This window comes from Pseudocercospora fijiensis (genome assembly GCF_000340215.1).
Source record: "Pseudocercospora fijiensis CIRAD86 unplaced genomic scaffold MYCFIscaffold_1, whole genome shotgun sequence".
Classification (NCBI taxonomy): Eukaryota; Fungi; Ascomycota; class Dothideomycetes; order Mycosphaerellales; family Mycosphaerellaceae; genus Pseudocercospora; species Pseudocercospora fijiensis.
Window position 1 is genome coordinate 1,589,725 of NW_006921532.1, and position 25,633 is coordinate 1,615,357.

At 52.4% G+C, this 25,633-nt stretch overlaps 12 protein-coding genes across 12 annotated transcripts; 5 read left to right on the forward strand and 7 right to left on the reverse strand.

Annotated features, from left to right (window-relative positions):
- Positions 1 to 385: 385 nt before the first annotated feature.
- MYCFIDRAFT_98943 (uncharacterized protein) lies at positions 386 to 1,827 on the forward strand (the record flags this gene model as incomplete). The annotated part of the gene is made up of 4 exons (XM_007922677.1): positions 386 to 1,295; positions 1,355 to 1,453; positions 1,508 to 1,618; positions 1,736 to 1,827. Coding segments are annotated over 4 exons (1,212 nt in total), but the record flags the coding sequence as incomplete, so codon positions are not given.
- A 598-nt stretch (positions 1,828 to 2,425) lies between these two features.
- Positions 2,426 to 3,412, reverse strand: MYCFIDRAFT_75291 (uncharacterized protein; the record flags this gene model as incomplete). The annotated part of the gene is made up of 3 exons (XM_007922165.1): positions 2,426 to 2,492; positions 2,570 to 2,907; positions 3,032 to 3,412. The coding sequence occupies 3 exons, from the start codon at positions 3,410 to 3,412 to the stop codon at positions 2,426 to 2,428; spliced, it is 786 nt and encodes a 261-aa protein (XP_007920356.1).
- Positions 3,413 to 3,732: 320 nt separating this feature from the next.
- Positions 3,733 to 4,339, reverse strand: MYCFIDRAFT_75292 (uncharacterized protein; the record flags this gene model as incomplete). Its single annotated transcript, XM_007922166.1, has 2 exons — positions 3,733 to 3,921; positions 3,977 to 4,339. The coding sequence occupies 2 exons, from the start codon at positions 4,337 to 4,339 to the stop codon at positions 3,733 to 3,735; spliced, it is 552 nt and encodes a 183-aa protein (XP_007920357.1).
- Positions 4,340 to 6,245: 1,906 nt separating this feature from the next.
- MYCFIDRAFT_184477 (uncharacterized protein) lies at positions 6,246 to 8,347 on the forward strand (the record flags this gene model as incomplete). The annotated part of the gene is made up of 4 exons (XM_007922678.1): positions 6,246 to 6,889; positions 6,942 to 7,185; positions 7,264 to 7,520; positions 7,570 to 8,347. The coding sequence occupies 4 exons, from the start codon at positions 6,246 to 6,248 to the stop codon at positions 8,345 to 8,347; spliced, it is 1,923 nt and encodes a 640-aa protein (XP_007920869.1).
- Positions 8,348 to 8,950: 603 nt separating this feature from the next.
- On the reverse strand, positions 8,951 to 9,184 carry MYCFIDRAFT_26394 (uncharacterized protein; the record flags this gene model as incomplete). Its single annotated transcript, XM_007921560.1, has 1 exon — positions 8,951 to 9,184. One exon carries the CDS (start codon positions 9,182 to 9,184, stop codon positions 8,951 to 8,953), a length of 234 nt encoding a protein of 77 aa, XP_007919751.1.
- A 304-nt stretch (positions 9,185 to 9,488) lies between these two features.
- Positions 9,489 to 11,395, forward strand: MYCFIDRAFT_201123 (uncharacterized protein). The gene has a single exon (XM_007922679.1). It carries the CDS (start codon positions 9,510 to 9,512, stop codon positions 11,325 to 11,327), a length of 1,818 nt encoding a protein of 605 aa, XP_007920870.1. The 5' UTR covers positions 9,489 to 9,509; the 3' UTR covers positions 11,328 to 11,395.
- Positions 11,396 to 13,266: 1,871 nt separating this feature from the next.
- On the reverse strand, positions 13,267 to 13,623 carry MYCFIDRAFT_28388 (uncharacterized protein; the record flags this gene model as incomplete). The annotated part of the gene is made up of 1 exon (XM_007921673.1): positions 13,267 to 13,623. A coding segment is annotated over one exon (357 nt), but the record flags the coding sequence as incomplete, so codon positions are not given.
- Positions 13,624 to 14,366: 743 nt separating this feature from the next.
- MYCFIDRAFT_191875 (uncharacterized protein) lies at positions 14,367 to 15,799 on the reverse strand (the record flags this gene model as incomplete). Its single annotated transcript, XM_007922680.1, has 4 exons — positions 14,367 to 14,843; positions 14,893 to 15,068; positions 15,123 to 15,294; positions 15,701 to 15,799. 4 exons carry the CDS (start codon positions 15,797 to 15,799, stop codon positions 14,367 to 14,369), a joined length of 924 nt encoding a protein of 307 aa, XP_007920871.1.
- Positions 15,800 to 17,292: 1,493 nt separating this feature from the next.
- Positions 17,293 to 18,633, forward strand: MYCFIDRAFT_28021 (uncharacterized protein; the record flags this gene model as incomplete). The annotated part of the gene is made up of 1 exon (XM_007921655.1): positions 17,293 to 18,633. One exon carries the CDS (start codon positions 17,293 to 17,295, stop codon positions 18,631 to 18,633), a length of 1,341 nt encoding a protein of 446 aa, XP_007919846.1.
- Positions 18,634 to 19,031: 398 nt separating this feature from the next.
- Positions 19,032 to 20,196, reverse strand: MYCFIDRAFT_124324 (uncharacterized protein; the record flags this gene model as incomplete). The annotated part of the gene is made up of 2 exons (XM_007922681.1): positions 19,032 to 19,595; positions 19,693 to 20,196. Coding segments are annotated over 2 exons (1,068 nt in total), but the record flags the coding sequence as incomplete, so codon positions are not given.
- A 290-nt stretch (positions 20,197 to 20,486) lies between these two features.
- Positions 20,487 to 24,803, reverse strand: IME2 (serine/threonine protein kinase, CMGC family). The gene is made up of 3 exons (XM_007921812.1): positions 23,692 to 24,803; positions 23,367 to 23,638; positions 20,487 to 23,311 (listed from the first exon to the last, which is right to left on the reverse strand). The coding sequence occupies exons 2-3, from the start codon at positions 23,541 to 23,543 to the stop codon at positions 21,119 to 21,121; spliced, it is 2,370 nt and encodes a 789-aa protein (XP_007920003.1). The 5' UTR covers positions 23,544 to 23,638; positions 23,692 to 24,803; the 3' UTR covers positions 20,487 to 21,118.
- Positions 23,563 to 24,803, forward strand: MYCFIDRAFT_205672 (uncharacterized protein). The gene is made up of 4 exons (XM_007922682.1): positions 23,563 to 23,624; positions 23,652 to 23,736; positions 23,775 to 23,798; positions 23,828 to 24,803. Exon 4 carries the CDS (start codon positions 24,452 to 24,454, stop codon positions 24,740 to 24,742), a length of 291 nt encoding a protein of 96 aa, XP_007920873.1. The 5' UTR covers positions 23,563 to 23,624; positions 23,652 to 23,736; positions 23,775 to 23,798; positions 23,828 to 24,451; the 3' UTR covers positions 24,743 to 24,803.
- Positions 24,804 to 25,633: the final 830 nt, after the last annotated feature.

The following is a 25,633-nucleotide window of genomic DNA, read 5'->3' on the forward strand; positions in this document are numbered from 1 at the left end:
ACCGTTCGCTTCTCACTGAGCCAGTGGTAACAAAGCCTCACCGAGACTCATTTAGCGATCACAGTCCCAGAACGTGCGAATATGGCCAATGGTGGACCCTGCCCATTGCAATGCCGATGCTTGAACGAAGAACGGAAAATAGCACGTCTACACGCCAGGAATGTTGGATCGACAGGGTTCATCGGACCGCTGCGACTGCCTTGGCCGAAACGTCACAGTGGATGCAGCTGCAGCTCCAAAGCAACTGCCTGGAATTGCCAACAACACCTTCTCTTCCAAGAAATTCGATATACCACACCCACACAGACTTCGCATAGCTTTCGCACAATCGATCGCATCTGGAGCAGTCCCTTTCGACATGGCTAAGGACAGTCCGCCAGTCTCGCCAGTCTCCCCAATACGCCCGGAAGAATCAGTGACTACAAGAGAAGAGATGACCTTTGACGACGAGCAAGAAACAGGCACGGTCTCGCCACAAGGCCACGAGACCCCAACCAAACCACCTGCCAAAGCGCCGTCGCCTCGCCCACGAGTTTCCTTCCAAGATGGTCACGAAGAGATCCCGCCAACGAAGCCCCCACGACCGATCAGTCCAATGCAGCAGGCAGAGAATACTTTGATTGAGGCCTTCCCAACAATTGACACGAAAGTTGTCAAAGCAGTTCTCAGTGCTAGTGGCGGCAAAGTGGAGCCAGCTTTCAATGCCCTGCTGGGCATGTCGGATCCAGATTTCAAGCCAGAAGAGCAGATTCCCGCCCCAGCGCAGCCACCGAGACCGGCTTTGCGCAACCCTATGAGCCAGCTTGAGGCAGACGAGATGTATGCGAGACAACTGGCTGAGCAATACAACAGTGCTGGTCAACGTTCGCAGACTCGCTACAATCAACGAGAGCCAGGCGCACGTCGTCCGAACAAGCAGCGATTCGATGGACACGACGAGCACGAGCGCAGCTTCTTTGATGACGAGTTACCAGAGATTGGAAGAAACATCCAGCAGGGCTTCATGGAGACACAGAAGACGGTTACGAGTTGGATCAACAACTTCAAGAAGAAGATCGACGGCCAGGACGAAGACGAGGATCTCTACTCGTCTTCGCAAGCCGGCTCTCGACAGAACACTAGCGAATGGCCGGGAAGACAGAACTTTGGCCCTAGCCAGTCAGAACAGCTGCGTGGTATAAGGCGATCTGCAGAGCAGCAGCGACGGAGCACTGAGGCGCAGAGATACGATGCTGATCCACGCGAATTTGACGAAGGCGAGTTCGAGCGCTTAGAGTTGAGGGACGACGAGGCTCGTAAGTGCTGAATGTTCAAGAGAGGGGTAGAGAGAGAAAGATCACTGACGTGCCTGCAGCACCGCCACAGCCGCCGAGGACGTCCTCTCGTAAGACTGCCAATCCTGATCTCTTCAAGCCGCAGCCCAAGCCTCCGCAGAGCGGGCCAGTAGATGAAGGTGAGCGTGATGAAAGCGTTGCTATTTATTTGAAAATCGCTAACAGGTGCGTAGTCGACGCCGCGGAGCGAAAGCAAGCTGGAAACGCTGCTGGCTCGGACAAGGCTGCTAAGTGGAAGCCCCTAACGAGCGTTGCGCCAAACCCAGAGGACGACAACGATCCATGTAAGTAAAGGAGATGCCGCTGGACATGGCTCTGTCACAAGAATACAGCCAAGGCTATTACAACGGACTCACTTTTGAGGTTGCTTTCTCGAGACACTTGCTAATTGCTTATTATAGTCTCGCTTGGCGACGATGAGGAAGACAAGGACAAGACCGACGACCTGAGGAAGGAGGACACTGAGAGGCTCAAGGAGGCCGCTCGCAACAGCGTGAGTGGTGCCAATAGTGATTCGGCTCGAAAGCCGTCCGAGAGCGAAACGACAGCGAGCGGAAGGAACAAGGAAGCAGAGGAGCTGTTAAGTGGCAAGAAGGCATAGGTGAAACATAGCTCAGCACTTGCTCTCGTTGAGCACGAATGAGGTTGAAATATCATCTTGTGTGGAACATGCCAGGAGCTGAATTCCGTCACATCCAGCGCCTCCGCTACCCTTCCACCTCACGTTGATCGGAAGCCGAGCTCCTACTCATCTCCTCCTGTTTTCCCATGGCTGGTGACATGGCTGGTGAATCGAGGATGCCCCGTACAGAATGCCAATTGCAACGGCCTTGATTTCTGGATCTTGGCAGCTAAGTCTCCCAATCGAGGCAAACAGAACAAGATAGTGGTCAATGCACTGATGAATGTAGGACAAATGTCAATGATTTGGAGAACTGTAAGAGAATCCTATTACCATGGCAACCTCGGCCTGACACGACATCGATAGCTGATGCAATGCCATGTTGCCAGGAATTCCTATGATCACACCACAATGTCGCCAACCGGATGCTCATTCAGTTACCCTGGTACATAGATTGCCGACTCCCATCTCATACTCCGTCCGGGATGTCGAGCGTCTTCATCAGGTCGGCGACTAGTCCCATGGTATCTTCATCGCTAGGCGTCACCGGTTCTGAGGTATCGTCGCTGATGCCACAGTCACTGGTAAGGTCATTGCCACTGCAGTCGCTGACCAGGGAGGGAGTCTGAAAACAGTTTCCTCGCGGACCTCAATCGTCGGCTCTGGAGTTTTGCCACCAAGGTCTGACCATGAGTTCATGAGATTCTTTGCCCTGACCTGCACACTCTCCAGCTCTTTGTCATACATTATGCCAGCTCGAGCTTTGCACAAATTGACCAGCATGAATGTGAGGCTATCTGGAATCTCTCTCGGCTTGCCTCGTGCGGCTAGGTGGCGACGGATACCACGACTGCCCAGGCGTGAGATCCAAGTCTTCGTAGACCCTGTCCGTGATGAAGGAGTAGTACCGAAGTGGTTCGATGGCTGGGAAACGGTACACTTTGGCCTCAGCTTCGCGAGCGTCAAGGAAGTCGTATATGTTTATGAAAACACCGCGCTGGCCTAGCTCCTGCATTCGCTTGAGAGGATCCTTGGTAGCTGACTTGGTTGACTTGAGCGAACGTAGGTAACTCACAGCTTTGCATTCCTCGACCGTCTGGCCTTGTCGGGCGCCTACGTGCTGACACAGATCCTGGAACTTTCCAAGCTCATCGGCACGGCTTTCGTAGTTGTCCTTGAAGTGCTCGATGACTCTCTCGGTATATGCTTCTTTGGCCTCTTCTGTCCTGACGTTGCCTAGCACGCGGAGTTCGCCTGGCTCAGGCTTGATCCAGTCTATGCACTTGACTTTTTGTTCGCAGACTACGGTGAGAGGCATCTGTGCGAAATTGTTTTGTGAAGGGCGGAACATCTCTCCTCTGAAGTTGAGACAGTACTGGGGAGAGTGCTCGTCCTCGAGGCGCCACAACGTGCGCTTCACGTTGACCGTGCCTGGAAAGTCGTCTGGTGCACCCATTTCTGCTGGCGCGAGACAGGTGCGGTGCGGTGCGAGTACAGTGTCGAACGTGTATGGACAGAAGAAGAAGTTGAGGTCACAGCAAGAAAAGTCAGATGTTCTCTAATGCTGCGTAAAATTCAACGGCTGACAGGCACTGGCGACTATTGTGGCAGGCGCGCTTCACCCAAACTCCACTCCAAGCAGTGCGACTAGGCCTTATTTCAGCATCACTTTCGTCGCAGCCACTTCACCCGTCAGTCAACACGCTCGTGACAGCCGCGTTCCTCCATGCAGCCAACTTAGAAGGGTGCTCATTGTTCAAGAGATCGCTACCAACTCTAGCGATGCATGTGGATCAGGAGCTCGTGAAGCACCGTATCCTCCTTGGCTCTCTTGAGCGGAAAGAATTTTTCAGTTGCCTTGGAGTACTTCCGAAGCTGGGTGGCGGTCGGAAAGCGGTGAACCAGCGTCTTTCCTTGCTTCGCAACAACGAGATCGCAGATGTTAACGAAGACTTGACTCAGGATCTATGCTGCACATTAGCGTTGTGCAATCCAATCCCAGGGGGTTTATGCCACCAACCTTCTTACACTTCCTGATGGATGGACCAACTTCGACACCGAGATCCTCACAGAAAGTCTGGTATGCCTCGAGCTTGGTGGATTTGGAGTGATAGCGCTCGTCGAAGAAATTGAGCACATTCACGATCTCGGCTTCTCGCTCGGCCGCAAGTTCTTCCTTCGTCTTCTGCTTTGCCTCGGCGGACTTTGGTGGAGTGATCTCAGCCTCCTTCTTTTTCTTCTTGCTTTTCTTCTTGTTCTTCTTGCTGAGCTTCGCCGCTTGCTCAGGTGCAACGTGGACGGCGGGACCCAGGTTGAGGCGGTTGATCCAGTCAGTCAGCGCAACCAAGGCGGCCACATTTTGGGCTTGGTTGGTCGCAGCCATGTTAGATGTCAGGGCCTGTTGCTAGACGCCGACAAGATAGCGGCTTGAGAGTTGAGCCCGCTGCTATGACTGTTAGGCACAAATTCCCGAACGGTCGAAGAGGAGCTTCTAGAACCAAAGAGCTCCGAGTCCTGTCCACCGGACGGGACGTGCATTCGCGGTCGTTGCTGCGCCAACTTGAGTCCGTTTGTATGTGAGGCCTGAAGCCCGATTGCATGCAGCAATGCGAGTTCCCGCTGCCCGGAATACACTTTCACACATTGCTTCTGCGAGCCGCGAACACCAATTCTAAAGACTATACAGCCTGTCTCCACACACCTAGCTAAGAGTATTGACCGTTGTCTCATGTTCACCCGTCCAATCCTAGCCAAGGATTCGAGGTCAGTTCCAGCATCTTCGTCTTAATGACACGATGGAGGTGAGCGACTCGCATTTCGATGCTGTGGTGGCAATTGCAACTGTTCCAAGATCTCAGGCTTCGTCAATATGCTCTTTTGTAAAGAAAGAAATGTGCTGAGTCCTATTCGAGGCTGTGCTGGACGAGAACTCCCCCTCTGGTTCATCTCGAGTTCGTCCAGGCTCAGAAAGTTTGCCATCTTGAAAGGCGCAGATTCATCATCCAGCTCAGTGGCAAGCGTGAATACCTGCATTGTTCTACGGCAATTGCTGCCTCGAGATCAGTTTGGTATCCAGGATATTGGTTCGAATGAACGTACCTTGGCTCGGCAGCAGGTTGCCCCAGACGGTGCGCCGTATGCCATGAACACCTTGTATCTATGGATCTTCTGAAAGCAGTCATGTACTTACTAATGTCCGAAACACATTGCAAGGAAAACTACATATAGTCTCTGATCAGCTGCATGTGATTCCACGAGCGACAGGTCACAATGCTTTTCACGAACGACCGCAAGCAGAATCGTATAGGACACCCGTTTGTGCTTGTCAGATAGGTACAAAATGTACAAATTGGTCTCGCCAGCACGATTTGCTTGATGAGCTCAAGGCGCAAGGCCAGAGTTTTGCAGGGGACTTCACGGCTGCTCCAAGATCTTGGATGATGCGGGATGTAGTCGAGAGTTATCGCTAGTGGTCACTACAAACGATCTGTGTTATTGCTCAGAAGATGTGTCTCCGATTTTGATCAACAGTCGTCCTCACACACACGCTTCCAGTTCTCCGCTTAAGGCATCTACAATGCTGGACAGCCTGGACTGACCGCCATCTGATCAGCCGATGTTCTTCCGCTATATGGTATTGTTTTGCCGTGCTCCACAGGCGCCAAGCATCTGTTGTAAGGGTAATCTTTGAGGTTGCTCGTTTGACATATCTCGTTGCACAAGGCCTTTATTAAAGCCTATTATTCTCGAGCAGGCGGCGGAGAAGTCTATACTGTAGTGTTGCCAGGTGGTGTTTCGCAGACCTCGGAGAAGGCGTGGCTGCTAAACCGAGCCCTACCTGAGGCAGGGAAGTGGCGATAAAGGCACGGACCGCGGGCGCTATCCGTATAAACCTTGTCAACTGCCCTGTCAGGGTCGCGACCTCCAGACTTCAAGAAACAGTACGGTGAGCGGGCATCTCTAGCAAGATTCTACTAAGAACCCGACTCTTGCGAAGCTCCTTCACGTCTTCACTTGCGCTTGGCTGTCGTTGGATTCAGAGCACTTGACGCTCGACCAGTCAAGCTCGCGTGGCACTCCTCCCCGAAGTTTGACGAGTCTGGCTACTCCACCGGACAGTCTCGAGCCCCTGTGAAAGCTTAGGGAGGCATTCATTATCGACATACTCCTGGCCCTGAAACAGCTCCTCTTGCACTCGGACGTATAGCTGGCCGATATTGCTGCGACAGGCAAGCCAATTCACTCTTCGATGCTCCACTGCTGGCTAACTCTCATTGTCAGTGTCCGCCATGTCCTACAACCAGCAGCAGCAGCCGCAACAGCCGTCAGGCGATAGCCGCAACCCGAATCGCCTGCAGCTCAACTTCGGCTTCACCAACCAACCCAATGCCGCCGCCGAGCAAGGCCGTGCTTTCCCAACGACTCCTTCGACGTTCCCACAGCCTTTCCCAAACTCTGCGGGTCAGCAAGAGGTCTGGGGTGCGCAGCAGACGACCAGTGGCATCAGTAGCCAAGGCTATTTCTACAACAATCCTACTGCGTATCAGCAGTACTCTAGCAACGTTTCACCCGCAGCAGGGTACCGTTCGCCAGGTGGCTTTAATGACGTGACAAATGGGCTCGCACACCAGTTCCAGCACCAGCATCTGGGTGGTAACACTCCTCGATCAGCCAGTCCCTACAACAGACAACCATCTCCGGCTACTGCACGACCCCGAACTGCGGGTGACCCACGCGGAGCGTACGCCAACAGCCATTTGAACGCCCCAATGCCGGCAATGCCACAGCAACCCAGCATCTACGACGATGAACCACCACAGAAGAATCCAGACAAGTACTCTTCGACCATCACTGAGAGGGTCAAGGTACAAAAGATGCTTACACAAGAGTTCTTCAAGGAGAATGTGGAGAGAGCTCGTGCCCGCAATGAGCGGTATGTCTCCTTCGAGCTCGCGTTGAAGGAGCACAATGCTAATTTTACCCAGATCAAAAGAACTCGAAGCCATCATGAACGATCCACAACTTTCTGAAGGCCGTAAAGAGACCAAGAGAAATACTATGCGGAAGTCGGAGGCGAACTTCTTGCGTTTTTTAAGAACCAGCGAGAAGCCACAGAATTACAACACACTCAAGATCATCGGCAAGGGCGCCTTTGGTGAAGTCCGTCTGGTGCAGCGCAAACACGATGGCAAGATCTATGCGCTGAAGTCGTTGATCAAGCAGGAAATGGTATAGTCTCACCTTTTCTTTACTTTGGTCTTTGTTGTTCGATGGATGATCATGGGGCGAGTGTTGACAATGGTATAGCACAAGAAGGATCAATTGGCGCACGTTCGTGCCGAGCGTGACATTCTTGCGAATGCAGACAGTCCTTGGCTGGTCAAGCTCCACACATCGTTCCAGGACACCACGTTCTTGTACATGTTGATGGAGTTTCTGCCTGGTGGTGATTTGATGACAATGTTGATCAAGTACGAAATCTTCTCAGAGGACATTACGAGGTTCTACATGGCAGAGATTACGTTGGCTATCGAGGCGGTGCACAAGCTTGGCTTCATTCATCGGTCAGTATTCAGAGAATGATCATACCAACAACCACTGATGAGATTACAGTGACATTAAGCCAGACAACATCCTCCTCGACCGTGGCGGACACATCAAGCTCACTGACTTCGGCCTATCGACAGGCTTTTCGAAGGAACACTCGGCATCATACTACCAACAATTAATGTCTTCATCCAAGTCAAAGTCCCTGGCGCAGAACCGCAACAGTGTCTCCATCGACCAGATCCAGCTTACGGTGTCCAACCGCAACCAAATCAACACTTGGCGCAAGTCGAGAAGACAATTGGCATACTCCACTGTCGGCACGCCTGACTACATTGCACCAGAGATCTTCAGCGGCAAGGGTTACGACTTTGGCTGCGACTGGTGGAGTGTCGGCACAATCATGTTCGAATGTCTCGTCGGATGGCCCCCGTTCTGCGCCGAGGAGCCTCACGACACGTACCGAAAGATTGTCGACTGGCCGCGCCATCTTCAGTTCCCTCCAGACCAGCAATTGGGCCCTGAAGCTGAACACTTCATCCGTAGTCTGATTTGCGATGCTCAGAATCGCCTGGGTAGAGTCCATGGCGCGCAAGAGCTCAAGGCACATCCATTCTTCCACGGCGTTAACTGGGATGGTCTTCGAAAGATCCGTGCTCCATTCGAGCCGAAGTTGCAAAGCAACATCGACACTCAGTACTTCCCGATCGACGAGATCCCACAAGTCGATAACTCGGCTCAGCTTCGTGCGCAGACGGAGGCTATGGGTGGCGACGACTCGACCCTCAGCCTGCCATTCATCGGCTACACATACAAGCGGTTTGATGCTTTCAAGGGAAGCTAGACGACTGCACGGCGTTCATATCCATTAACAGCGACGCATCAGGCGGCGTAACAGCAGCTTGCATAGGTCAAGCAGACGTGTTAAGCAGGCGCATTGAGTATACTTCAAACCATGCGTAATGATAAGCGACGAAGAGAAATGTGGTTTGACGGCATTGAAGTAAAGAAGGGGATGAGAAGAAATCGAGCTGGCCATGAGCGCGGGCCGCATGCATAGCGGGAGTTGATTTTGGTGTGCTCCCATCTTGAGGCATGGGCTTGCTCGAATTCGCATTCAGCTGCTGGCGCAGCATATCATAGCTCAAGTAGCCGGCCGCATCGACTGCGGCGTGTGTTTGAAAATGTGTTGATTGAAAAACCAACTCTTGCGTTCTGTCCCCTCGAGCAAAATTTTACTCCAAACGCTGTCGCTCATATCATCTTGTTTGAACTCGTATGGTATCATGTCATATATCGCAGACCAGCCGGCCTGCACCGTCATCTACTCGCCGAACACCATATCTCAGAGTCCCTGCCTCAATCATCGCGCCTCGAACTGAATCATGCTATCGCAGGGTGTCAGCACTTCATGTTCAAAAATTCCATGCGCTGCGTTGTCGCAAACTCACCGATTCGTCCTCTCCTTGTACAGCACGCGATATCCACACTCCTTACATCGGATCGGATCGCCCTTCTTCAACACGACTTTGTTATCGCAGTCGCCGCAGAGATAGTGGACTGGCTTCGAGGTGTCTTCGAATGTGCTGCCTTGGCCTGTGATGTTGAAGCCACCGGTTCCAGAGCCAGAAGCTTGGCCTTGCTGAGAGAGCGACGGTGGGGTATATTGTTCGCGCGACATTGTTGCGGTCGTGTAGAGGTAGAATTTTGTCGTCACAGGTGTGATTGATCGTTGTGGAGGAGGTCGAGATTCGAAGCATGTGACACTCTTACTAATAAGCCTTCTCTTCTTTCTTCTCCCTTCCGCGGGGCTGGTTCGGTTGCTTTTCCAGCCTTGCTGTTTTCGCTTGGCCGATTTCGGTACCTATCCAGGCAATTATTAGCAATTCTACGCCAACTACTGGTCCGGCCGCCACCCATTATAATTGCGTGTGATCGTCACTTCCTCTTTGCGCTGGTCGCCAACATATCTCTATGTGTCCCAGTCGAGGAGGCGAGCTCACGCAATGTCTGCCATTCTCTCCGCCGACGACCTAAATGACTTCATTAATCCGGGCGTCGCGTGCATCAAGCCTGTCGAGAATCTCCCGCAGCAGCAACCACAGGATTCTGGAAACCCGTATGAAGTTACGACAGAGGATAAGGTGAATAGTGGGACGATTGCTGCGCCGGCACAGATCTCGCTCACGGATTGTCTGGCATGCTCGGGATGTGTTACCAGTGCCGAAGCGGTTCTGGTCTCGCTACAGAGCCATGGGGAAGTGTTGGATACACTGGACCGATACCATGAGATGCGACTACCTAGGGTGAATGGGGACGCAGGCTGCAAGAAAGAGCAATGTTGTGGCGACGGCAAGATCTTTGTGGCGAGCGTGAGTCCTCAGGCACGAGCCAGTCTGGCTGCAACATACAGTGTGTCAGAGCGAGAGGCTGGGTACATGATCAGTCAGTTGCTGAGTGGTCCTTTGGGCGTCAGGAGTGGCGGAAAGAATGGGAGCGGTTTCGCATGGGTTGTGGACACAAATGCTATGCGAGAAGCAAGTCTTGTTGCGGCTGCTGAAGAGGTGGAACAGTCTCTAGTACAACTGCCGGAAGGACAAAAGAAGCCTGTTATTACTTCGGTCTGCCCTGGGTGGGTATGCTATGCCGAGAAGACGCACCCACACATGCTGCCGCATTTGAGCAAGCTGAAGTCGCCGCAAGCGTTGACAGGTGTTCTGCTCAAGTCGGTTCTTGCCAAGCAGTTTGGAGTCAAGCCGCAGAATTTATGGCATCTCGCCATCATGCCCTGTTTTGACAAGAAACTGGAAGCATCACGAGCCGAGCTCACTTCCCATCTCTGGCACGGACAAGAAGGAGATGCCGTACGCGATGTGGACTGCGTAATTACTGCTCGCGAATTGTTGATGCTTGCTGAGAGCAGAGACATCAGCTTCCCAGGACTTCCTAAACATCCAGTCGGCGATCTACCTCCATTTCCGGAGCCAGCCGTGAATGAATTTCTTCTTGGACTACCTCGAGGTCAGAAACGAAAACGAGAGGACATGGACGCAATTGGTACATCTGGAGGCTATCTTTGGCACATTCTCAAGACGAAGCAAGCACAACACGTTGGCTCTCAAATCAGGTCACAGCGAGGCCGCAACAATGATGTGTCAGAATATAGCGTTGTTTTAGCAGATGGCGAACCAGTCTTCAAAGCAGCTCGCTACTACGGCTTCCGAAATATTCAAAACCTCGTTCGAAAGCTCAAACCAGTAAAAGCCAGTCGGATGCCAGGTGCGACAGGTAGAAAATTTGGAACATCAAGACGGCCAGGAGCGGCATCCGCTGGCGGCGATTCCAACGACTACGCCTACGTCGAAGTCATGGCGTGTCCTGGTGGCTGCACAAACGGCGGAGGACAAATCAAAGTAGGCGACGTGCCCACTCTACGACAAATACCTGGCACTGGAATTGAGAATGGCAGCGACCAAGAAATGATTCCCGAGCAGCGCGAATGGTTGTCGAAAGTTGACGAAGCTTACTGGAGCGCCGAGTCAGGCAACGAAAGTACAGACGTGGATGGTGACGTGCAGATGGAGCATTCTCCTGCACGGGATTCAGTGATATCTGGCGCCGGCGATTCCGAAATTGTGGATGGCATAGATCACCGACGAGTGAAGGACTTTTTGAAGCATTGGGAGAGCATAACAGGCGTGAGCCTAGACATACTGCTGAAGACTACGTATAGAATAGTAGAAAGCGACGTCGGGAAAGAGAAAGGTGGCGGAGACGTGGATAGAGTATCTGCTCTAGCACATGCCGCAGGCGGAGGATGGTAGACCAGACCACAGTCAATGATATACGGATTCAACCAAATAAAGCCGGCATGATGAAGAGCGGCATGATGAGCTCGAAACATCTACCTACATGAACTTACAAACTTCCCACTTTCAGCATTCTCTCCTGCCACATAGCCCTCCCTCACATCATAATGATCCAACCAAACCACATGTCCCGGAATTCCAAACTCAGCATCCTGATCCAGAACCGCGTTTTCAAAAGCCTGCTTCAACATCCTCTTAGTCAAAGAACCAGCCTCCCCTATCCAAAAACTTTAAGGAGCCGCGTCCTTTCCAAAAAAAATCTCGTCCATCGATCTCCTTGGAAACGAGCAGATTTTTGAACCTCTCTCGCAACGTGGACGGCGGAGCGGAGTTTGGCACTTGATTCAGCAGACTCTTCAAGAGTTTCCTGATGCTGGATTAGTTGCCTGCAGTTGTATGCCACTCCCACTGACTTCCTGCGTTCTCAGCGGCACGACGCTCATCGATGCGAACATGATGGATGACCTTTGCGGGCCAACACCAATCGGAATCAGACGTTAGGCATGATTCTTTCGATTTTCGATGGCCTCTATGATTCATACATATTTCATTACATCGAATCCCAGCTGAGCAGCCTACTATCCCGCCGCTAACAATAATAACGTTCAAAGGCATAATGGTTGGAAGAGTATGGAAGATCGTGTTCTATTAAGTAAGGCATCTAGAGAAGCTGCTTGCAATGTAAGCATTCCCGCAATCATTTTGATGCATCACAGGTTGTCCTTCCGGCTCTTTGGACCGCTCGACCCTGCGATCTGTCCCTGCGGTGGCTGCGTGATTCATAGCAAGTTCCTCTTTGGAGCTGTGATCCTTGCAACATCAGCTTCATGAAGCTCGGCCAGGATCTCGAGGCTGCCATATATTGGGCAAGAAGGCTGTGCTGAGCTATTCACCATCGCCCTGCTTTCTTCTTGAACACATTGCCTTCGAATTCGCCTCGATTCCACCTTTTGATGTCGCCTCCGCAAAGTTCCCAGAGTTTCTCATTCATTTCAGCCTCACGCTGCAGCTTTGATTGCCTCGCACTTGACAATCTGGGCGACCTGGTCTTGACTATGCGGTCCGGTGTTGTTGGCCTGACGAAGCTGGTTTGGAGAAAGCTGGACTCAAACTCTGGCGTCGTTTGTCTCACTGGTCTGTCAAAGAGGCCTCGTCCGGGTCGCTTTCGTGGAGATACAGAACGAATGCCAAATGGCGAGTCTTCTGCTAGTGGTTTGTCCGTCATGTTTGGCGGTGTAATTGCTGGCGGATGCCTCAGTGCAGCTTCTCGGCTGCTTTCTGGCCGGGCGAAGTCGACAGGCTGTGTCCTCGGTTTTGAAGCGCTTTTGGATGGACTCTTGCGCGGGCTGGGTGGGTACTCCGTTTCTAGATCCGTCTTCGAATCCTCCATCGACGTATCAAATTCGTCTTGCTCCGGGAGTATCAGATCTTGCAGAGGGACTGGCGCGCCATGAGGCCGCCGAGGTGTGCGTGCATCCCTGGGTGTGGCCGTGAGCTTACTTGGTGATCTTGCGCTGTCATTCTCCTGATCTGCGTCGCCCATTTCGGAGTCCTCTTCGATTGCGTTGACACTATTTGCCGTTGGGGGGATTTGATGTGTTGAACGTTCCAACGCTGTCTGCGTGCCGAAGACATCATCATCGCCAGCCTGCAAGACGAATGGTGGCGGTCTCGGCGGCTCTGCATGCCGACAAAGCTGCTCGCGTCTGCGTGGCGGCGCTGCTGTAGGCGAGGCATCTGCCCTCATCTTCCCTCGTACTCTGGCGATGGTGCGACGTCTCCGCACGGGCGCCTCTCGTTCTTCCTCGTCATTTTCACTCTCGTGTGCTACAACTTCCTGACCTCTAGCTTGTGCCTCTTTGACCAATTGCGCTATAGCGGGTTGTATGGTGGCATGAATGCTGGTCATGAGTTCGGCTCTCCGAGCAAATGCCTCGAAGCCTTCCTGGATAAGTGCGCCAGCCTCAGCGTTGAGCGCACTGTCTGGGTTTGGGTAGATGAGCAAGCATGATATTGTGACCAGGATGTCTCGCAGTGTCAACTTGCTGTCCCAGTCGCGTTTGAGTGTCTCTACGCAGACGCCGCCGGATTGGGGATCAACATTGGGATGGAAGATTGGGGTTCGAAAGTTGGCTGTTGGAGGCTGCTGTGGGTATTGAGGCGGTATAGACAGATGTAGCTTCCATACGCCTGCTGCGAAAGGTGTGGCAGGAGGCCCGGCCAGCAGTATGTCCAGTTCGCTCAGGGAATCGGCGTGGTCTGCGTGCAGCGGAAAGAGGTAGTATGGTGGCAGCTCAGCAGTATGGAGGGCATTATGGTCTGCTGCCAGGCGGCGCAGTGCTTTCGAGTTCTGCCATCCACGAATATCAGCTGCTATCGCGCGCAATGGCCATGACAATGGTTCGGCGCAAAGCACAACGCACGTACCATCGGAACTTCCAAGATTGATGCTGGTATTTCTGCTTGACTAGATGGAATTGTACTGCTTCCGTATTGACTATGCGCGGATCGATGCCAATGCCATCCAATATCAAATTATGCAGGGCAGAAGATGTGCGTGAGCGTGAGCATGCTCGATGTTCAAGAGTGCTGTTGACTATGTTTAGGTGTAGATGTTTTCAAGTCATACAGCCACTTCCTGGGCACGCGCCGAATTCGTGAGACGCGCCTGAAAGTGCCTGCCGAGGCAGGGCAGGCATATCTTCACGCTTCATCGCTTTATATAATATACATTAGTTCGCATTCTCGTTCATTATTCATGCACTATTGAGTATATACAGCGGCTGATCAGAAGCTATCCTTTCTTCACTGTCCGTCTCATTCCTGAAGCCTGAAGCCTTCCATGCATCTGTATCATTATTACATGTCCGCCCGGTCGATCAGACCACTGTTCGCATGTCTCTCTGTGCTCATTCCCAGCCACTTAACGCCTTATATCCACATCAATGTCATTATTCAAAGTTGTTCACGAGCCTCGAAGAATTTGCTTTCTCTCTAAGAATCCACCTTGACCTCAGGCGTCTGCACTGCATCCTTCTTCGTTTCTGTCTTCGTCTCTGGAGTCTGCGCCTGTGTCCGTTGCTGTGGTTGTTGCTGCTTCTCGGGCTTCGGCGTCTCTTCACGCTTTGGAATTGCGCCCAGTTCTGATCCTTGTCCGCTCTGTCCACGTTTCCTGCCTCCAAAATGGTGCCAGCTGCTGCTCTTGTCCTGGCTGGTCGGTCTTTCCGACGAATCGTTACCGACGCCGGGGACACTATCTGCCATTCTCGCGAACAATCCGCGCTTCTTTGGCTGGGGCTTTGATTCTTCCAGGTTCACATCCTCAAACTTATCTTCCTCTTGAGTTTGTGGCACCTGCAGAGGTCGGTGGTAGGAGTTTGACGAACGTGGAGGCTGAAAGGTCCGACTGTCGAGCGATGCGCGTGGTCGTCCTTCCAGAGGCTGAATGACGGGCGAACGTGCCGAAATGTCCTACGAGCTTTGTGAGTATGCGATCGCAGATGTAACCAGAAGTACATACGAAAGATCTGCGATAAGAGTCGAATGATTCTCTGGAAATGTTGAAAGGTTCATTCTCGTCAAAAGCGCATCGGTGCAAAGATGACGAAGTAGTCGATCGCGACGCTGTCGTTCCTCCCCAGAAGCTCTTCTTCTCTGTAGGAGACGGTGGCAGAAATACTCCCGAGTCGTTCACTTCTGCAGCTAGTCGTCAGTGTCCAGACCGAACGAGTTGGCCGTTTTGCGCCATACCACTCATTTGATATTCAGTGGGTTGTTTATTGTCAATGTCGATATGCTTGACGCCATTCGCCTCTTTCTTGTCAGAATCGAACTGTGTGACTTGAGGTCGAATATTCTCGTCCTGCTTGCGGAAAGGATTCTTGATGATAGCCATCTTCTCTCGTCGATCGCGGTCGATATCCTGGATTCTAAATCATGCAATCGTAGCCGTATGCCAGAGAGGGCTGATTTTCAATATGAACAGAAGCGCCCTGCGATCAGTCCCGAAAAGGTCGAAGTCGAGGCGCGGGGGTGAGAGCAGGCGAAGCGTGGGACTTCAGACGGGCGGGCGCAATGCTCTTAAGACGGTGGATCACGGCAGTCGGCTCAACTCCAGTGCAGCCACGAATGAGGCGACCTCCTTTAGAGCTCTCAGGACGAAGGACGAATGCGCAAGCGCAAGCACGGCGAGGTTTGTCCGGTGTGCGAGGTGTGGCGATCAGAGCAGTAATATGTATCTGTACTCTCAGCTGTCGGGAATATCACTTGCTGCTTGTGACACCACTGAGCAAGGGCCTCATGGCGCCGCGCCGACACTTCCTACGCACGTCTTCGGAAGCTGATCTGCTCCCAGGTGCCGGCCAAAGCCACACGGAGATGCAAATCCCACAGAGGTGGATGGATGCCACCGGCTGCTTCGCTTCCATTGTGAGCACATGATTCGAAGTGCCAGATTCTTCTCACAATCACTGGGCGGCCGAACAAAGCCAGAAATGTTCTGGACAGCCATAGATTATGACCCTCCTCATATAATTTCGCCTAAAGTCTTGCAATGCGCCGAATGCATTCGCTGCTGCTTCAGAACAGCAGAACTAGTGTCCATTTCAATGACGCAGAGCGGCAGATGTCGATATCGCTGTTATAATCATCAAGCTTTACCGGGGTGGAACGCCGCACGATCCACCGTCGACTTTATACGACAACATCACTACAGCGACATTATTGAGTCACGAGTGGCTTTCATGCGATAGTAGTCGCATAAATTCTATCAACCACACAACAGGTCGATTTCTGCAGTGTCTGCCCTGGGTTAGTTGGTTGGTGCGTCATTTAAAGCCTATTTGAATTTTGAAAAGTGGTGGCCTACGCGGCTTATGTAAACCGTTAAAGGTCCGATCGTGGAAAGTGCGTGTTGTGCCTGCCCTCGATTGGCGTTGAACTAGGAAGGGCCTGAAACGGAGAGAGAATGGGGTCGTCGTTGCAAAGGCCTTCCACGAAAAGAGCGATGCGATGCGACCAAAGCTGTGGCTGGAGGCCTGGAATCAAAGTGCGGTTCTGGAGATCGCTTCACGCATTAATTGGACTCATTACTCATTATGGCTTAGTGTCCCAGCAAGCGTCCGCTCGAACCTTCCTAATCGCCGCCGCACTTACCATACTTATAAAGATTTCAGTACCACCTCAGACGAGAGCGACTACCTCAACATCATGCAGGAAGTGACGCTGCCAACTACACATACAGATCTGACAGATTCAGACCTTCTTCTCTGTAAGTCAACTACTGTGCGATATGGCATTCGCGGCATTCATAAAAAAACACTATCAATAGTATACTTGACGAGCTAACGCTGAGGCTGACACCAAATAATAAAATCGCAGTCACAATCATCGTTCTTGGTATCGGCTTCGCTGCAGATCGCTTCTACGGACGTTACCTTCAAAACCTACGTGAGGAAAGACAAACCAACTCGCAACTCGAGATTGCGAAAATACGAGCCGCATCGGCTCAAGAAGTCGCTCGCATTCGCTACAACTTCCACACCTCTGGACATCACATCCCGCAAAATGGTCGTCCCTACCGCGTTGCCAACAGAGCCGATCGATCTTGAGTCATCTATCCATCGACCTCAGAAACGCAGGAACTCGGAAGTCGCACATTTTGCTAGAGAGAGTAGTGCTACATTCGAATCTAGCGCAAGCGCCGCAACGAACGGGGGTCAAGCTAGCAAGCGAGCAGACTCAACATCGCAACCTGAACTGAACGAGGTGGACGAAGAGGACACACTGAATGTTGACGTCGACGACAGTCACTCGGCCTTCGAAGACTATCTCGATCAAATTGAAGCTCGGCCGTTCGAAGATGGTGCGCTGTACATCAACACCTGACATGGATCCCTGCTAACACGTGACAGATGGAACAATGGACATCGACGACATTGCGCGATTACGAGCTCGACTTCGTGATATTGGCATCGAGAAGTTCTTCGACGAGACTGTAAACTCGGGCATGGATGTTCGAAAGCTCGGGGTTGCCTTTGGCATAGATCCTGCACTTGAAGTCGACGATGACACCTTTCTCCGCCTGCTAGGACTTGCTGTTGTACGCGCTTTCTATAAGCGTGAGAAGCTGTCACAGTATAATACCCTGGAACATGCTGCGGCACTTCTACAGAAAAGCAGCAAAATCCTGGTCATCACCGGCGCAGGCATTTCGACTTCACTCGGCATTCCTGACTTCAGATCGAAAGGGACAGGATTCTATGACAAGATTCAGCAAATGGGTCGTGATGACATTGCTGAGCCGCAAGATGTCTTTGACATTGAAATGTTCGATCTTGATCCCACATTGTTCTACAGCCTCGCCGGCGAAATATTGCCTGATCGCAGCAAAGGCTATACGCCAACTCATGGTTTCATTCAACTTTTGGATCAAATGGGAAAGCTTCAGACCAATTATACACAAAATATCGACAACCTTGAGGGTATCGCCGGCATCAACCCGGACAAGGTCATTCAATGCCATGGCAGCTTCAAGACAGCATCGTGCCGAAAATGTAAGCACAAAGTTGACGGCGCCGTAATTGAAGATGATATTCGCAACAAGAGGGTACCGAAATGTAAACAGTGCGAGAAAGACCTCCATTCAATACAGAAGCCTCAGAAAAGGTGCGGCGCAAAATACACCTCTGCCGACTCCGACGAAGATGATGATATTCCAGAGCCAGGTGTGATGAAGCCAGACATCACATTCTTCGGCGAGCAACTTCCCGAGGACTTTTTCACAAGGTTCACGGAAAAGGATGCCAAAGACACCGATTTGGTGATCGTGATCGGCACCAGCTTGAAGGTGGCCCCAGTCAGCGAGATGCCGAACTATGTGCCGCACCACGTACCACACATCTACATATCGATGGAGCCTATACGGCATGTAGAGTTCGACATTCAACTTCTTGGAAAGTGTGACGAAGTAGTCGCAGCACTATGCAAGAAAGCCGGCTGGGTACTGAAACACGACTGGGTCAAGCAAGACGAAGAATTCGCCGTCACAACAAGTGACGGTGCACCGCCTTACATCTGGAATGTCGCAAAGGTAGAACGACGTCCAGCGAAGTCAGAGAACCAACCTGAAGAAGACACCAAAAATTCAAAATTTGCTGCGGCACCTTCCGAGCCTGCGAACATGTCAGAGACTAAGACCACCAAAGTTGAGCCTGAGCAGGCGCTTTTTCAAAAGCACAATCCGGTGATTGACCACACCTGAAAGGGGATCGCTAATCGCGCATACAGCACTACTCAATTTCTTCGCAAAGCATTGGTCAAGAGTAGGAAAAGACGGGGACACGTATATTTCGCTGAGGATCGTGACGATTCGGGAGGAGCATAATGTATAGAAAGATTAGACGGGGCATCAGAGACGCAGTACGGTGTCTGGCAGCATAAAGACATGTAATAATATACGCCTGATGAAGCATGAGTGTACGTCTTATAGAGCCGCAGTGCCTTTCGTTGCTGCCATGATTCTGCTTGATTCGACTACGCCGTCTTGCTAGTCTCTGCGAATCTCTTCCGCTGATCAGCTCTATCTACCAGCGAGCGCTACGCCAGTCATCATCATCATCTCAAACCTTCATCTTCATCCCTCAAACTCCTTCATCAAATCTCCACGCCCTGCAACCCATCCAATACCTCCCGTCCAACCCCATCCTTCTCCACCACAGCCTTAATCATCCTCATCATCAACCTCCTACTCACACCCCCCCTCGGAGGCTGCCAAACCTTCCTATCCAAATCCCTCTCCCTCGCCACCAAAGTCTCCGCAGCAGAAGTAGCATTAGAATTACCAGCCACCCCAGCACCCGTAAGTCTCGAAGGCGGATCAATCATCCTCAACGCCAAAATTCTCAAATCGTCATCACCACCCTCAAAATCCTGCGCTGCGGAGATCGCCACGACGGAATCTGCGACTGCGAGTTCTTCTTGCGATGGGTCGAAGAGGATGTTGTTGTCGACTGTCATGATGAGAAGGGTGATTGGGGGTTTGATTGCGTTTTCCTTTTCGTTTCGAGGGAAGAGATGTACCGCAGCTTCCCAATCATCATCGAAGAAGGGATCTTCATCGCCTTGGGATTTGAGAGCGGGGAGTCGAGTTGAGAGGAGGGCGAGATGGGTTGTTAATGAGAGGAGAGGTAAGGGGTATGAAAGGGGTTGTGAGAGGAGGAGGATCTGTAGCACTCACTTTTTGTTAGCGATGTACGTTCAAAAAAAAAACAAAAACAAAAAGTGTGGGTTGGTTGGTTGGTTGCTTGGATGCGTTACATACATCAACATACAACCTCCAATGAAACCTCTCATTGATCCACAAACGCTCCCGAACCATTCCTTTGTCCGCAAGCAAAGCTTCGGATAGCATTTGTGCCAAAAAAATCGGGAGGGAATCATCATCTCTCATCCCGGGAATCTCCACACAGATTTCGATCCAGGACTCTTCACCTCTGCCTCTGCCTTTCCCGCTCTCCCCTTCTTCGTCATCGTCATCGCCCATATCCACATCCACATCTCCAACTCCTCCCTCAGAAACTCGTATCCCGCCTCGACGTCTACTCTCCTCAACTTCTGCTTTCACACCAACCACCGCTTCCGTTCCATCGGCGAAACAGATTCGTGCGCTGCCGTTTGTGCTGGGTAAGATATCTGTTTCGGCGACGAGGGGACGGAATTGCGTGGGTGCGCGGCCGTCGGGGCGGATTGGGGGGTCTTGGGAGAGTGAGGTATGGAGGTATGAGAGTTCGGCGGGTGAGAGGGGGATGTTGGTGTAGGGCGCCATTGTAATGGCGTGAGCTCTTCGGAAGCTGTATTATCAAGCAACAAGATCTCTCGTATGCGGATGAGAGTATGAGGGGCTGGGACGTGGTGGTGTTTGTTGCTGGACGTGAGGTTAAAGAGTTAGGATAAATTTCAACAACAGCCAAATTTCAACAGCAGCTTTGAAGCTTCACGACTTCAGAAGACGCGATTTCGCGCCGCGCCGCGCATGACGTGAGCATGCATACAGACGTCAAGCATGGCATAATAGAACTACTACTACGAGAGACGAGGTGAGAAGGGAAGAAAATGCTCGTAGTAAAAATATTGTAAGTGGTACTTTTTATCTGGCTAGCCATGCAAAATGGCTCCAGCCAGCTTCCGCGGATAAAATTTATGAGCAATGGAGCGGTCTGGTTGCAGACGCACACTCTTGGGGGTATCAGCTGACCAATTTATCTCTTTGACAACTGCCAGCAGTGAACAGAGTCAGCTCATATGTAGAGCTCTGAACAGTAAAAATCAACACTATGCTTCCTTCGCCCTGCCTTTCCCGGCCTTGATGTTTTTGTACAAAGCGCCCAGTTCGCGCCGTGAACCAGATGGTGAAATACGTTGTTCCAGACCAAGGAGATGCCTGTGGCGCTTTCGAGCTCCGACTGACAAATAACGCGTAAGAGATGATCCAGTATTAGATCCTGTACAAAATGTAGTCCGCTTGAGGATGCAAAATATTCGAATTTGCACCCATTACCGGAAACGCCAGCAATAAGAATGCGATGCGAGGCTGTGCTCGCAGCCGAGTAATGAGAGAGTACCGCTTGAAAAACGCCGATGCAATGCGGTTATTTGAAAACATAAGAAAAAGTCAACGTGTGACAGGCCTTGACGCCAAACGCCATGGCATGAGAACTTCCGAGTCTGACGGCCGTGATACATTGCGTTTACTGAAAAGCGGCTTGCGTGGCAAAAATGCTGGCAGCGGCAGCGGCAGCCCAGTCGTTCTCATCGTAAGGCGGGGTCGGCCATTGAGGTTGCACTACACCTTTCTGCTCCGGCCTTGGAGCAGGAATGTCCACCGGCTTTGTTGGAGTATAATCATGCGACCCAAACTTGACACCCATTTGATCCTTCGATGGCGAAGGTGTGAGGTATGGAGCGTGGTATGTAGGCTCCGATGCCACCTGCGGAAGGTGTGGGCGCGCTTGCTGGTTGGCATTTGCAAGACTATTGTCGAGGCGCTTCGCCGCCCGGTGTGCAGACGCGATGGCCTCGTCCAGAAGCTCGTCCTCCTCGCAAGGTGTCTCGTACCGGCTCGGGGTGTGCCGCAGAGATTGTCGTGTTCTACTCGTGAAAGCACCTGCACTCTCCTCTTTAGGGTATGGCAACGAGTGATGTCGCTTGAGTGTTGGGTTGGTCGGCGTGCGAGTTGAATGCTTCGACTGATGGTTGGTGCTGCTCGCATTATTCGCTGCCATGTCAAGGCTGTAACGCACGTTTTGAAGGGCCTTGTCCAGCTCCGCGAAGTTGGGATCAGATGATGGGTCTGCAGCGAGAGGTGCAATTGGACTGGGCTGCTCTTGGGCCGACGGTCGGTTGCTCGTGGCCCAGGGAGCACATCCGACATTTGCCTCGATATCCTCGGCTCCTGGCGTCATTTGATGTCTCCCTGACAGCCTCCTCGCACGTTTGCGAAGGTGTGAGAAGAAGCTTTCCCTTTGGCTGCCGGTTGGCGACTTGAGACCAGTTGCGCCGGTCAGAGCGCGTTCGGCCTCTTGACGGTGCAGATCCGCGTAGTGGTTGCCCTGCGAGTTTACCGACAGCTGGCGTCCAATCTTCTTTCCTGCACCATCTTCCGGTTGCTGCGCACGTCGAGTGCTGGCGTGAGCGGTTGACGCGTCAGGAAGAGGAGAGATGGGCCTGATTGAAGGCAGAATGGGCATTGGTGCTGCGTTCTGCGCCCCATTCGTCCATGTTGCTCGCTTGGGAGCGTTCGGTCGCGTCTTGCTGCCCGCAGTCGAAGCATCGGTATTTGCGTGAATCGGAGCAGGCCTGGACGCGTTGTTCTGTTGGGTATGTTCTGGAACAACAGGTGCCGGGTTGTTGTTAGCACCCAGTGACTTCCTGAACCAGGAGGATGTCTTTGTGGTGAGCGATAGTATGTTCTCTGATGATCCATTCATGCCCAGTGTGGAGTCCTTGCGGCCAAGTCGCGCACTGCTCTTTGGTCGCAGTGGGTCGAGTGCATCTTGGAAGAATTCGTGCTCCAAGGCCTGTCTCGAAGTTGGTCGAACTCTTGGGTCCCACATGAGACACCACGTAACGAAGTGAGCTAGACTTGCTGGCCATTGAGGTGCAGGTAGAACGGTTTCGAGAGAGTGAGGCGCCATCTTGGGAAATGAGAAGCCGAGCTTCTGCGCAAGCTTGATGCCTTCTTTCCATTCTCCGCCTCCCACCTTTTGTCCATGCTTGTTCACCCAAGCTCCTGGGCTTCCCATGATCTCGCACACTCTCCATACTTGGTCGACCTCGTTGCCCCCCGGAAATAGAGGCTTCAAAGTCGCAATCTCTACTGCCATGGCTCCAACTGCCCAGATGTCGACAGGCGCTGAGTACTCTCCCGCTCGCAGTAAAACTTCGGGAGCTCTGTACCACCGCGTGGAGACGTAAGTCGTGTACGGGACGCGTGAGTGTGTCTCTCTGGCAAGACCGAAATCTGCAATTTTGATAGAATAAGCTGGTGGTGTCGCAGGAGGCGTGACAAGTTGGGAATATCGCTTGAATGCGTTGCCAGTGTCGGGAGCTGATGTGGACACCAGGATGTTTTCAGGCTTGATGTCGCGGTGGAAGAAGTTGTGTTCGTGAATATGGTCCAGACCGCCCATAATCTGAAACAAGATGCTCTTGACGCTGCTGCAGTCCAGTGGCTTGTGGTCTCTCGCCTTCATCAGTTGATACAAGTTGCCGTCCATGTATTCCATGGCAATGTGGAGCTTCTTGCTCAATGGGTCTAAGAAAATGTCGTAGGCCGGAACAAGGTGTGGATGATTTGGCAGTGACTTCAAGAAGATCACTTCTCGAAGTTCCATACATTGCGAGAAATTCTCGAATGTCTTCTTCATCGTTTTGATTGCCACCTAGAAGGAGCAGTTAGAAGGACAAATCCCCGGTCAGTACAAAGACGCGACCTACAAGTGTGCCTCGTCGGACGATATGCGCGCCAGCGGCTCTCGTCCTTCCCAGGGTCACGCTTCCAAAGCTGCCATCACCAATGTCCTTCATGATCTCGAACTTGTCTTCGAGACACACGGCAGAGGACTGCGAGCCATTGGACCAGCCGCGGTACGACATGTCATAGGCGATAGTCATGATGGATTTCAGGGCCTCAATGATTGAGGCTGTTGCTCGTAAGCTGAGTTGGGTACTATCGGAGCATAGAGCTTGTCGGCGGTGACTTGCGAGGTCTGTCACTATCAGTACAAGATATATGAGGGGATGGGACACGATCTGGACTTACAGTGGTCTAAAAGGGTCCGGTCAGAGGCGGCCAGCAGTTGTTGGAGTGAATAATAGACCGTCAAGGCCAAGATTATGGATTAGATGGGTATGGTAGGTAATGTGGAGGTGGGTATGGGTAAGGATACAAAACCAAGGAACTGGACTCTGGAGCGCTTCAAGGTCTGGTACGGGCGTCGAGTGGGATGTGAAAGAGTGTAGACGACGGTTGACCTAGAAGATGGCCTGAAAGTTGGATGGTGTCGATGAGGTAGGTGCGTTGGCCAAGCGAAGGGAGGCTCCAACACGACGGTTGGCGGAAGTGCAGCCGAAGGGATGGTGTGCCGTTAGCAGACGATCAAGAAGAACAGTGCCGAGATAGTGCAGGCGGTGGCTTGACTTGTCGGGTAGCAGGAGTGGGTCCTGTAGAGGGAGTGATGAGACAGGTCGATGCTTTTGAGGTGCGCAAAAGGAGGTTCGGCAGAGACTCAGAGAGAAGTGTTTCGCGGGCACTGCACGGTACGGGTACGGGTGGTTGATTCCTCTGGATCAGAGATCAGAGATTATTGCTGACGTTGGCTTGTTGGGTTTGTCGGTTGAGAGTAGTCTCGAGAGTCGAGACACATACACGCTGGGAGTCGAATTCTGGAAGGGTGTACGCGCGCGTGTTTGTGTCGAGGCAGATGACGAGGGGATGCTGGCAAGACTCGAGGGTACGAGCTGGTGTTAATTAGGCGGGAATTAAGTGAGACACGACGCCAGGGCCGGGGCGAGGGTGATGAATGAATGATATGAGCGCACGGGTGGTGCGGATTCCAGAAGGTTGCGCACAGATGGTGGTGGTGAATCTGGTGATGATGGCGGCGCTGGCGCTGGCGATGGCGGGAGAGGCGGCAGATATGCACGACGGTTCGCCTGGCAGAGATGTCGCGGACTGCTGCTGCTGCTGCTGCTGCTGCTGGTGGCTCGCGAGGGCGAGAGTGCCAGCGCAGTGCAGGAATCGATGTGCGCCGGTTGCGAGGCACAACTCGCGTGGCCTCTCAGAGGTGGGCAGCCCCTGGAAAGTGCACTAATGAAGCCAACGGTGGATGTGGGATTTGTCGAAGAGTCTGTTGGCTGCAGCGTGGCCAATAATAATGCGCCGTGCGTTGATGCGCCGATGCCAGCAAGCACGATGGACAAAAGAAGGAGATCGTAAGGGAATCGCCCGCCCGCGCCCGCGCCCGGCGTGAACGTGCGTGGTGCGAGCGGGCGAGCGAGCGGTGCTGGAGTCTGGAGAAGCACTACTGAAGCAGCCGCTACCGTGCGCCGTACACGCAGTGAAATGAAAAACAAGGAGGCGGCCGGGTCAAAGCCAAAGCTGGACCGGTGCACAGCGAGAGGCAGCAGCACGACTTCCGTTAGATGCATGCTATAAACAGCACCCCTGCATCTCCATCTGCATAGGCGATCGTGCTCCGAAAGCAACACGCAGCGCAGCGCAGCGCAGCGACAAGGAAGTCCTTTTGCGCCGCCGCGTACCCTATCAGATCGCGTCAAGCTCGCGTCGCTACGATCACAGATTCACAGCGACAGCAACGTGATTCGCAGACGCGGTGCAGGTACAGGCACAGCCAGTCCACACACACCAAGCAAAGCAATCTCTGCTGTTCTGATGATGATTATTCACCACTCGACTGCAAAATTGCAAATTGTCCTCCCGCACGGAAAACTCTTTCGCACTTTTTAACCGGCCCATCGAATCTCTGGTCATCATCACCGCGCCGTCCACCCTTAGCTTTCTGTCCCACACTTCCGCGCCCCTGACTATCCTCCTACAGTACCCTCCCACCCCTGATTCGAACTTTGAACCTGGGATCGGCTCAAAAAATTGACTGAGTGCACTGTGCGTCGGTCTGTTTTCCGGGTTCCCCTTGAATTATGTCCTCCCTCCTCTTGGCAGCAAAAACCAGTGGCACGCAAAA

Bases quoted from the DNA above. Each gene is read 5' to 3' on its own strand.
- MYCFIDRAFT_201123 (XM_007922679.1), top strand. From the start codon at position 9,510: ATGTCTGCCATTCTCTCCGCCGACGACCTAAATGACTTCATTAATCCG.
- IME2 (XM_007921812.1), bottom strand. From the start codon at position 23,543: ATGACTATCGCCTATGACATGTCGTACCGCGGCTGGTCCAATGGCTCG. The intron at 23,312-23,366 runs GTAGGTCGCGTC...TGCTCCTTCTAG, and splicing joins TCGTCCGACGAGGCACACTT to GTGGCAATCAAAACGATGAA.
- MYCFIDRAFT_205672 (XM_007922682.1), top strand. From the start codon at position 24,452: ATGAATGATATGAGCGCACGGGTGGTGCGGATTCCAGAAGGTTGCGCA.